At 38.1% G+C, this 12,098-nt stretch overlaps 2 protein-coding genes across 2 annotated transcripts in view; one reads left to right on the top strand and one right to left on the bottom strand.

Moving 5' to 3' along the window:
• Positions 1–12,098, bottom strand: part of LOC107660545 (potassium channel subfamily K member 2-like) — a 45,205-nt gene that overhangs the window by 8,901 nt on the left and 24,206 nt on the right. The window contains exon 4 of the mRNA XM_016449863.1: positions 11,761–11,921. Coding sequence (XP_016305349.1) covers positions 11,761–11,921 — 161 coding nt within the window. The remainder of the gene's footprint in view (positions 1–11,760; positions 11,922–12,098) is intronic.
• On the top strand, positions 1,760–2,202 carry LOC107660502 (proline-rich protein 12-like). Its single transcript, XM_016449815.1, has 2 exons — positions 1,760–1,878; positions 2,002–2,202. Exons 1-2 carry the CDS (start codon positions 1,801–1,803, stop codon positions 2,167–2,169), a joined length of 246 nt encoding a protein of 81 aa, XP_016305301.1. The 5' UTR covers positions 1,760–1,800; the 3' UTR covers positions 2,170–2,202.

Genomic DNA, 12,098 nt, shown 5'->3' with positions numbered 1-12,098 from the left:
CAGGCACACACACACACACGTTGAGTGTTTTATTAGTGCTTTTCAGCGGTGCAGTCGAGTGATCCGGTCTGCACTGCACCAGCATTAAACCCTCACATGTCCAGCGTGCAGCACTGTAATCTAATTTCAGTGGTTTTCACTGTGTGTGCATGTCTGAGTGCACGGCCTTCATTCGCAATGGCCCATTTTGCTGTTTTAAGCATTTGAAAGCAACGTTTTGATTTTCGTGAGATGATTTCCTATGATTTCTCCATATGCAGTTTCCTTTTACACAATCACACTGATAATGTCAAAGGAAATTGCATATGGAGAAGCTGAAGTGTTCATTTAGCCTAATGCACGAGTCTAGATGGATCATGTAGTTTGGTGTCTAAAAGCGTGACTGAAAGTGTGACTAAAAGCGTGTAGAGCAATAATTATAGATTTAATTATGTGTGTGTGTGTGTGTGTGTGTGTATATATATATATATATGCTATAACATTGGGGATGGTTGCTAGGGTGTTCAGGGTGGTTACTGTGACATTGTAGCAGGTTGCTAGGGTCTTTCTTCACAATGGTTAAGGTGTGCCAAAACAGTCTTCAGGGTGTGTTTGCTAGTCTGTAGTCTGTTAGGGTGTTGCTAAGCTGTTGCTAGGGTATTCAAGGTGGTTGCTATTACATTGTGAATGGTTGATAGGGGGTTGCTAGGGTGTACAGGCTGTGACATGTGACATTGTGAATGGTCACTAGGGTGCTGTAAGTGGTTACTAGGGTGTTCAGGTCAGACTATGACATTTGTTGAATAATAAAATAAATTCCAATTTGCATTGTCTATCTTCTCATGATACCTGGAACCAGTGTTACAAGTACCACAGGTACATCATTTTGCCATTTTTGTAGCATAAACGCCATCAAACTGATGAGAGCTTTGGATCTTCCAATGTTTCCCTATGATGCTGACACCTAAAGATGTCTGAGTTCCAGTCCCCATGCAACTGACACTCAACTGCCATTGGCTCATCTGCGTTCGAGGGGAGGGGCTTACCGATAGGTCAATTATACACCCCTGTTCTTAGGCTACGTCCACACGAAGCCAGAGCTTTCCCTATCCAATCTTTTTTTCCCCCTCATCTCAAGAAATATTTCATCGGTTGCATGAAAGTCCTTAAGTAATTTGACTTAGGGGTATCCCTGAGGGGGAAAAAATCCCTGAGGTAAGGGATTTCTTTAGTAGCGTTGCAACAAACGTCTTAACGGTCACCCTCACATAAGTGTTTATACTAAGCGTTTCACGGTAGTTTCTGGCAACATACGGCAATGGGCGCCTCGGATACTATAGTTACTACATCTCACAATAAACAGATATGTATATATATCTATGACAATAAACAGAACATAATCAAATACAAACCTAATCAACTAAAACACAGACAAACATTGGCAATTTGCTAATTCTTTTGCTAGTTAAATATTGATATAAATTGATCAAAAGTGACAGTAAAGACAGTTATGATTTCAAATAAATGTTGTTTTTTAAACGTACTTTTCATTAAAGAATTCTAAAAAGAAAAAAAAAGTATAATTTTCCACAAAAATATTAAGTAACACAAGTGCTTTCAGTGTTGATAATGCAGACTTCGTGTGAATAAGAGACTTCTTTCAAAAATATTAAAAATATATATAAAAATCCTACCACCCCCAAACCTTTGAACGGAAATGTGAATCTAAAGTAATGGTATTTTTCAATTTAACAACTCGGTACCAATGCATTATCACTGGCTCCTCCCCTTTTGTCCTCAGATGAGCTTTATCTCCCACCCATGAGAAAGATTGACAGTATCCTCAACGAACAGAAACGAAGGCTGTTGAGAAGGGTCAACATGAGTGTCCAGCATCAGGTGACACTGGCTTTCAGTGATACTCAAATTGTGTTCCTCTTGAGTACTCAAGACTTGTTGATTTGTGTTTTCTAAAGAACATGTCTAGCAGTCTCTCACTCTCCCTCCTTTCCCATTCTGTAGGAGGCACTGCACATGTTCCCTCAAATGACAGCAGACCCCCGAGACTCTGGAGCGGTTAAAGTGCACCTGGGTGGTGAGAGTTACAACCGCAAAACCCTCAACAGAGTCAAAAGGAGCCTTCCCAAACAGCAGGCATGTTGTATACACAATTGTTTCTCACTTACATAATTAAGCCGTCCAATAAGAAGTATTTGGGCATTTCAGCCATACCTAAAAATAAATATAAATGTTGTTGAATTATAGGGGTATAATCGATATGGATTGATGTATCGATCAAATGAGTAACTATATGATACACTGATGCAATGCATAAAAAAATCTCTAGATGTTTTTATAAATTAATAAGATACATTAGATGACTTGTTTGACTGTTAAATAATTTTTTTGCGTTTTTGAGGTAATAAAAATGTAACTGGTTTTGTAAAAAAAATAAAATAAATTGCTATATCGATCGTAGGCTTCTAAATCTAATCAAATTGTAATCATATCATTGCGTTTTTTGAGGTATCGGCAAATAATGTATTGCTGGCTAAGAGAATCGATTTCAGATTGTATCATGACGAATTGTTCGATTTACCACCCCTATTGCACTATATAATGAAATATTAAACCACACTTTTTATTTTAAAGATAGACATTACAAGCTCACTTTTTAAGGTAAAAAGTTAATTAAGTTAAATGTTAGTTGAATAAACATAATTAATGTGATGAACTGTGATCTCTGGACCATTTGTTTAAACATTGCAAAAATGAGTTAAAAAGGCACCATTTGTTTGCAGATGCCAACTGATTTGATGTTTTGTTATATAATGCAATGAAGATAACGCAATGAAGAACGAGAAGATATTTTGAGGAATGTTTTAACTATTTTTGTCCATAAAATAAAAGTCAGTTTGACTTTCATGGTAAAAACACTGCATTATATCTTATTTTTGTTCTCCACAGATGAAAGAAAGTCATAAAGGTTCTTTGGTGAAGTGTCCAAAAGCTTTTTGGGGTCATTGTATTTCAAATCAGGCTTTCCGCGGGTCCTTAAAAAGTCTCAACTTTAGTTGTATCAAATTTAAGGTCATAAAATGTCTTAAATGGTACAAGAAAGTCTTAATTATGATTTCAGGGGGTCTTAAATTTGGGGCCGGAAAGACGAGAATTGCGATATGGCTGAATGTGGCGATTAAACTTCAAAAGGCTTTTGATGATTTTAAACAAAGATTTTGTTGATTAAACATGAGAGCTGCAAGTTTCAAAGTTATGTGCTGCACTGCTTTGTTTACTGCCATTACCGGGGAAACCGCTGTATTTCTGCCGTTCCGAAAGTGCCTCCTGCTGACAGAGAATGAATGTGCATTTTCAACAATCCAGTCTGCTGTTTTCGTTCAGACCGATGTGAAAATCAACCCATGTTTTTATGTTACAAACAGGCAGAGTTGTAAATGTGAACTGGTGGATCGACAAGATAATGCATTATAAAAATCTAAACAATTAAGACAAATTATATTTATATTGTTATTTAATTAATGTAATAATTGATTAATAATAATTGTTTAAATTGATACAACTCGTCCATTTACTTAAAAATTTATATAAAACTTTTTGTTTTGTGAAAACCTGTAAGTCATGCTTTTTACAGTCATTTTACAGTTTAATATGTTACAATAGTCATTGCCCTACTACGCTCATATGATATTTTATTTGTGCAGGTCTTAAAAAATGTCTTAAGTCTTACATTTGAGTTTAAAAATTCTGCAGATACTGAGTTTAAGATGACTTAAGGGAGCTCTTTTGGTCCCTTAAATGTATTAAGGTGAAATGGTTACTAAGGACTTTGTAGCAACACTTAAGGGAACACTTAAATAATTCAGGGGAATACTTAATGGCAGCCTTAAGGTTCCTTAAGTTGACCCTTAGGCTTTTTTCTTGCAACCCAAGTTTCACTAAGGGCTCCCTTAACCTTATAACTAAGGGATTTCTTAGCTTAAGCCTTGAGGGCTTTCATGCAACCGGGCCCAGACCAGTATGTGTCGCTGTAATTCTGCAATCGTTCAGTGTTTGTTCATGTTTTTGTTGCTGTTACGTGACGTAGCGATGTCTGACTAGGGGCGAGACGTGGGCTGATGACGTCATCGTTTCAGAAAAAATATCGGTTTCACTCTCCTAAAACGCCAGATACGTGTGGACGAAACGCCTATACGATACAAAATTAATGCGTTTACAGCTAAACGCGTCTCCGTGTGGACGGTGCCTTAGACCAGAGGTGTCCAAACCTGTCCCTGAAGAGTTTATCTCCAACCATAATTAAAAACACCTGTAGAAACTAATCAAGGGTTTCCGATGCACTATAAACTTCCAGGCAAGCAAGTTGGAGCTAAACTCTGCAAGATGTTGGCCCTCCAGGAGCAGGATTGGACACCCTTAGACACTGTGATGCTGTGATAGGGCAAGGGCCCCAAAAGCCTGAGTACACTGCCCCAAATAAAAAGAGCCCATCTCTACGTGTGCACTGACTTCACTTCCTGTTTGTTGCTGCCGTGTGTTTTGAGTTTGAGCTCCGTCAAGTTAATTCTTTGTCGTCTAATTTTTTTATCTTAAAATCAATTTTCTAGATTAAAGACACATCTCTTTGGCCAAGCATTCAAATAATGCATCTCATAATCTTTTACTGCAGTTATATCTGATTGACATCCCGTGGTAACTAGGATTTACACAAGCTAATCCTAATTAATGCTGTTCAGTTGCTTTGACACAATCTGTATTGTTAAAAGCGCTATATAAATAAAGGTGACTTGACTTGACTTGACTTGACTTTATGTCTTCTACAATATTCTGGTGAAGAGATATGGCAAGGATGTCAAGGGTTCTCAGGCTAAACCTTAGCAAACTACCTAAATTAGCCCATAACCATGTCTCCATAATGCTGAGGATTATCTGTATGTGTAACTGAAATGAATGTTACTGTTTGTACACTACAGTGCGGTTTGGTTCTGCTCATTTTGGGATGCACTCCAATTTTTTGGTAATTAAAAACGCTTTACGCATAATGGAAAACACTTTTGAGAAAAATCATTACACTCACATGAGACAATGACTCCAGACATCTTTTAGCTAATGAAATAAATGCGGTTTCATTTTACATGGAGTTGGTTGTTATCATTTCTGCAATGACTTTAAGCAGGACTCCCGGCACCTGTGTGCATCTCCCCAGATCACCATTTATTCTTTCCTTCCTCTCTCTTTCGTACACCTCCTCGTACGCTACCTCACTTATGCATTCTGGGTATTGCAGTCCCTATCTGTACACCTCGCTTTTATCTATGTAATGCATTCACTTTCACTTATGGCAACTTTTATTTTCAGTGCAACATTTCATATAACTTGAACCCTTTTTTTCTTCACAACACATTTTTGTCAAGATTGTTAAAAACTTCTTAAACCCCCCCCCCCCCGTTATAGTTCCATTTAATTTAATTTCATAATAAGTTCAGTCTATCAGGAGGTTTGTAAATGGGGTGGAGATGCTTTCTGTTTCTTTGCAGTAGGTACCCCTCTCTGTCTGTACCACATACGATGCAGCTTGAATGTGATGTGATGAATTTAGGGCTGAACGATTAATTGCATTTGCGATAATATCCACGATGAAAAAAAAACACGATTTTTCAATCGCAGAGGCTGCGATTACACTCGGTCACGTGACACGCGAGAGTAAAAAGGTTTGTTCGACTTGAAGATCGATCAGTGTATGACATCAAAGTACGGCGAGAGAAAGCATAAGGAGACGTCCGCTCTCTTATAGCTCTCGCAGTACTTTGATGACACACACCGATCGGTCTGAGCAGCGCTGCTTCAAGTCGAACACATCTAAGCAGTCTTCAGAGGAAGCATCAAGTTGGCACGCTACAGTGTTGCCAAGTCCGCGGTTTGGGGAACCCCTCCAAAAAACATGTATTTTACCCCCTGGAACGCGATTTTTACCGGTGGACCCCCCTCGAAACGCGATTGGGCTAGTTTTGACTAGCAATTGGGCAGGTTTTGTTGTGAAAACCTGGCAACCCTGGCACGCTACACGCGGAAATGTTTGAAAGCGTATATAATGAACGTACTTCAAATTGGCACATTGAAATTACTCAAGCGGTAACGGTAACAGTGTTATGGTGCATTTCATTACTGAAGACTTTGACCTTAAAATAATATATATATGTATATACTGTATACACTGAACAAAATTATAAACGCAACACTTTTGTTTTTGCCCCCATTTGTCATGAGCTGAACTCAAAGATCTAAGACTTTTTCTATGTACACAAAAGGCCTATTTCTCTCAAATATTGTTCACAAATCTGTCTAAATCTGTGTTAGTGAGCACTTCTCCTTTGCCGAGATAATCCATCCACCTCACAGGTGTGGCATATCAAGATGCTGATTAGACAGCATGATTATTGCACAGGTGTGCCTTAGGCTGGCCACAATAAAAGGCCACTCTAAAATGTGCAGTTTTATCACACAGCACAATGCCTCAGATGTCGCAAGTTTTGAGGGAGCGTGCAATTGGCATACTTTATTTGAATTACTGTAAGGGTAGGTTTAGGGTTGTGGTAGGTGTAGACGTTAATAAACCATAATTTTACAAGGTAGCATTTTTCGTTGTCGAATTGTACTACCCACTGTTTTAATCGGAGGTAGCAAAATCTGACAGGGTAGCACAAATCAACAGAACACCAGACACTACAGTTGACGCGTCGCGCCGCAACAGCTCTACACTGGACACGACAAAGCGACTGCTGCAAATCATTTTAACTTTGTGTCAGTATGTCTTAAATAGAACAAGGCATCAGTTTAATATCGGGCCGCATCCAGTGTACACAGCGTCACTGATTATAATGGGTTCTACTGTATTTTGCAGCTCGCGTCCGGTGTAGACACAGTGTTTAATGTCGTTGGTGAGGAGGAAAGCCTGTGTGTGTGTCCTATGCCTTAGCAGACAGCATGAAACCCACAAAATATAAATAACAGAGAGAGAATAATAATAATAACAGTTATTCTCTCTATGCTATTTTTCAATGTTTCAAGTGATGCAGGTGTTTTTTCCTCTGTAGGTAATTAAAAAAGCATTAATTTTTCATAACGTTTATACCATAATATATAAACATAAACATAATACACCATAATTATTTGGTAGTCTGAGGTGGAATGGGGAAAGGGGGGGCGCCAGATTTTTTTATAGGTTTAAAGGGGGGCACGACCAAAATACAGAAAAGAACATTTATGTTTAATCTATCTAATATTGTGTTGGTCATATACTATACAATGATTTATAGCTTGTCTTTGTTGAATAATACAGCTTTAAAAAATAATTGCATATTAAATCGCAATATTGGTAAAAATCGCAATTATATTATTTTCCAAAATCGTTCAGCCCTAGATGAATTGTAATTCACTGCCTGGTGCTTACTTCCATTCTTACAGGTCTAGCTATATGTGATCCATCCTCCCTGGGTTTTGGTGTGTAGAGCATGAAGAAAAGCCATGCTCCAGAGATCTGCACGACTTTGTTGAGGTCCACTGTCTGAAATGACCACCAGGATGTGCAAAAGATTTTTGACTGCTCTTAACCATGTATTCTGAGGATATACCTGTAGTGTTTCTGTGTAGAATCTCTACATAGCTGGAGAAATAGTATGAGCAGGTATGTTTTCTTTTCCCACTCAAAGGGATCCATGTCCACTTTTTTGCCAAGGAAGTGCTGGAAAAGAAGTAGGTAGAGGTGGTTCACAGTGAGGGAGTTTGTGCTGATTACATGTGTGGCATTGCGCAACCATTTGGTGATTGTTTGTTGATATACCAGGCCACCAGGGTCAGAAATTAACTTTTCCATTAAGGGGCCATTTTTCCCGCCCTGGAGTTGATTTCCAGGAGCATTTTTTACATCCGTGAGAGCAATTTTTATTACCACCTTAATAAGTGTATCTGTGTTGTCATTAATGTCAAATGTTAAATTTAATGTTAAATCTAACCAATTACTTCAGTCAATCAAAATAGTACTTTAAACTGTTGCCAATAATAATTGACTGTTTAAAATTGTATCTAAATTATACATTTAAAAACAGGAGCTAATATGGGTGCAATATGACAAAAATCATTATTGTCGATTATTGTTTTTGATATTGTAATAATGATTGATGTTGATTAACAGAATACATATACATTTTTTTGTTTTGTGTCTGCATTTTGGGAAAACGGCTTGTCATATATTCTGGCTCTGGCTTCCCAGACAAACACCATGAAGTTAGTCTAGTCTAGAGTAAGTTATGCAACAACTCTCGTTATAATTAAAGTCAATTGGTGGAGTAGATACTGATGATTGTCTATTTAAACTGCAGGCTTGTATAATAGTGATAAGAACGAGATCCTGGATAATTCTTGTTTTCGTCACGGATGTACTATGTGGTGTACTAGTGGATGTGATTATCTGTGTTGTGGATATACATGAAAATTGTCCAGTATTTAAATGGAAATGATTGAATGATTTTAGTAATTGAATATTGGCTAATGAATGATGACGTCAATATAATTAGTGATTTGAAAAGTGGGTGGAGGGATTGAATTGCTTTGCACACTGAGGAAGGCTTTGAGCTGAAACGTTTGTGTCTGTTCCCATCAGTGATGAATGTAAAATAAAACGTAAAAAGAAGACTGTTCTCGTGAGTGCGGATCATGATCTCCTATACTAAAAACTCCCGTTATAATCAGTGAAGCTACACATTTTTTTACATAGTATCTGCACTGTGTTGTTTATGATTACGGAATTCACAAGCACAAGAAGTTCAGTCAGTGAGCGTGCACACAACAACAACTCTGGGGTTTTTAGTGCTGACTAATCTGCACACCTCTCAATATAATCTCTGATTGCCCATGACATTCCTAAACTCAACAGAAATGTGTGTAATTGGTTATAAGGCTCAACACTGCAAAAAAAGGGAAAAAATGCAGAAAAAGTCATTTGTTGCAGTGTGCGTGAATCAAAATGTAATTCTGCAATTAGGCCATGTCCACACGTACACGGGTATTTTTATAAACTAAGGTTTTTCATTCTTCCATTTTTAAAAAAATCTCCGTCCACATGAAAACGCAAACGCATGCTATGAAGCACTGTCAAGAGCATGCCAAACCAACAGGTGGCGATATAATCTTAACCATAAAGCCATGTTGGCCAATCAGAAGCCTGAAAAAGTTTAGGCGGAGATAACAGCGCAGGCTCCAACGTCACAAGCCAAAAACTCCGGTTTCGCTGTCTACACGATAACACTGCAACCGGAGTTTTTGAAAATCTTCACCCTGGCAGGCGTTTTCAAAAATGTTCGGTTTCAGTGACCTGGTGCTGCGTTTGCGTGTGGATGAACGGCCTAACCTCGTAGAAAAAGCTGCGGTTTTAAAAATTCTTGTGGACAGGGCCTTAGACACTTTTCATTTACACACATTTCATTTTAATCACGATAGCTGCAATAGATTGTTTAGTTGTGCAGGGGCATTTTTTGACGCATTATCTTAAATTTGTGGGCATTTTGCCACAAGCCCCTGTTAATTGCCACCACTGCGGGTCACCATGCTGAATATGCTGAACTCTTGCTCAACACATTATTTGTTGGTGGCTATCAAGTTTTTTGTTTCTTTTTTTTCCTTTCTGTAGAGTCACTGGAATTACAAGTCTTTCTCATTAGCAGGAGAATATCTGGCAATGCCAGTTCTGCCCTCACCTATCAATAAGGCATTGGCTATTATACTGATACTGTTACTCAAAGCATGCTTTTCTAGTCAGCCGGAGAGAAAGTGTGCCTTGACTTTTTAAGCCCATTTCAAGTTTTTTGAAAGATTTATGGTCACTAAGTATAGTGAAGGGTAGAACTTGTAGATAAGAAACAAGTATTTCACACTCCAGCATCACTGCCACTGACTCGTTTTCAGTTGTCAGTATACATCAGACTCCTGGATATGTATGTGACAGGTTTCCATCATATCGTTTCTGTGTCAAGACAGCACCTAACCCACAAGAGAATGCATCTGTAGCAAACTTTGGTGAACTCAGGTCCTCTCTCAGCCTGCGAAAGGTCTGTCTCTGAGGTTCGACCATATCCATACTTATACCACAAATGAATGGTAAAAATGTAGTAAGGTACATTTAGTGTGAGACCCACTGACTGAATATTTGTCAAAACCCTGGCAGGCTTTGTTTTGCCTGAAGACAAGAATGTCGTCGGTATGACAAATCACTCCATTGACTGGTTTACGGTTTACTGGCTTCATGAAAGATAAATGTCAGCAGGATTTCCATATGCAATATGCATTCTGTGACCCTGATGCTGCTAACTACTAATACGACCCACTTATAATCATGGAAAGCCTATATGACATTACTGAATTCATAGCAGGTGAAATACAGAATACAGAGGATATTCAGATTCAAGACTACAAATGCCTGTTCCTGTCAAAACCTTGTCAAAACCACTAGATGTTTATAAATATAATTGTAAAAATGAGGCAGTATGAAATATTGAATATTAAGGACCCTCAGCATGCAGTGCCCTAAGTCAAATAAATATTTAATAGGTATTGCATTATGCTGTCAGGATGGGGGAGTTAGAGGGAGTAATTAAAATGTAATGTAATTAAATGAAAAGAAGACGAAATGGAACATTTGTGTTAAGAACACTCTAGTTATCATGTGTGATTAATTTTAAAGTGTGTTATTTTAAACTGGTATTTTAAAAAAGCAACAGCAGATTAAATTGTGGGACAGGTTTTGTCACATATCTCAATCAGCGATTTATATTTTATTTATATTTCTGATGGTTCTCATTCTCTGTCTCACTCATTTTAATAGTTTAATATTCAGTAGTTATTGTGTTACATATTAAATGAAAAATCTATCACCTATCTCTAGTTGAAGTGTCCACTTTGATAAATGTGACCTGTTTTAATGAAATGGCTTGTGAAGTCTCACAATCAGATATTTCAATTCCTCTATGGAGGATGTCACAACACAGACATTGATAGACACAGCCCATTTTCTCACCATGTTCATGCAGTTAGGAAATCTCAGATGTACTCACTATTATTACTGTGATCACAGGTGTATTCACTTTTCAGGGATGCACAATCCTGCTCCTGGAGATTTACCGTACCTACCTGCAGATTTCAGTTCCAGTCCTGCTCCAACACAGCTGTCTGGAATTAATCATGTGCTCATGATGATCTCAGTTAGCTGGTTCATGTGTGGTTGATCAGGGTTGGAGCTGAACTTTGCAGGTAATCACGAATTGCTGCGTTTTTATTACGCTGCTTGAGGTACATATTGCGGCTGAGTGTCGCTAAAGGTTAATGCTCTATCGTGTTGGAATATATCCCATACACCAAACCCAACCCTAAACCTACCCGACAGTGAAATGCAAAAATGATATAAAAATGCATTTGTTGGTGCAGCCGTGCTATTTTAACTTCCTTATGCGGATTTTAGCTGTTTTGTCGAACCGTAGTTTCACGGAGTTCGTGCAGGAGCTCTTCATCACTCAAGTGCAAGTGAGCTACCGAGCAAACCTACTAAATTAGAAAACTCATGCACATGAAGCTGTATATGTGACGGCAACATTCAAAAGTATCAGTTTTCAAATCCCGCAGGATGTTAAAATTGTTTTGAAGTCATAAATGTAAAATGGTTTTGTACTGACTGAGCTAATACTTAATATCAAAGTAAAAACTGCTTTAACTCACATCAATCATGCCCTCCACTTTAGCAATTGCCTTTCCGAAGATTGTTCCAAGCTGATCTCCCACTCCTGCCAGCAAGAACCCAAACAGAGGAATTCCCAACAGGGCATAGATAATACAGAAGATGCGTCCACCCTCTGTGTGAGGTGAGATATTCCCAAATCCTGGAGTGAATAAAGGAAAATAACAATAAGTACTCAAAAAGTATTTGAGAAATGACTTTTTCAAAATTGTACAAATTGTTGTCACCTCTTGAATGGTTGTATTTAGTTTAACTCACACACACACACACAAACACACACACACACACACACACACACACACACACACACACACACACA

This window comes from Sinocyclocheilus anshuiensis, unplaced genomic scaffold, assembly GCF_001515605.1.
Source record: "Sinocyclocheilus anshuiensis isolate Anshui unplaced genomic scaffold, SAMN03320099.WGS_v1.1 scaffold659, whole genome shotgun sequence".
NCBI lineage: Eukaryota > Metazoa > Chordata > Actinopteri > Cypriniformes > Cyprinidae > Sinocyclocheilus > Sinocyclocheilus anshuiensis.
This window is presented reverse-complemented; position numbering and strand designations above follow the sequence as displayed.

Coding starts and splice junctions, on each gene's coding strand:
- LOC107660502 (XM_016449815.1), top strand. CDS start 1,801: ATGAGAAAGATTGACAGTATCCTCAACGAACAGAAACGAAGGCTGTTG. Junction 1,879..2,001: donor ACATGAGTGTCCAGCATCAG/GTGACACTGGCT, acceptor CCCATTCTGTAG/GAGGCACTGCACATGTTCCC.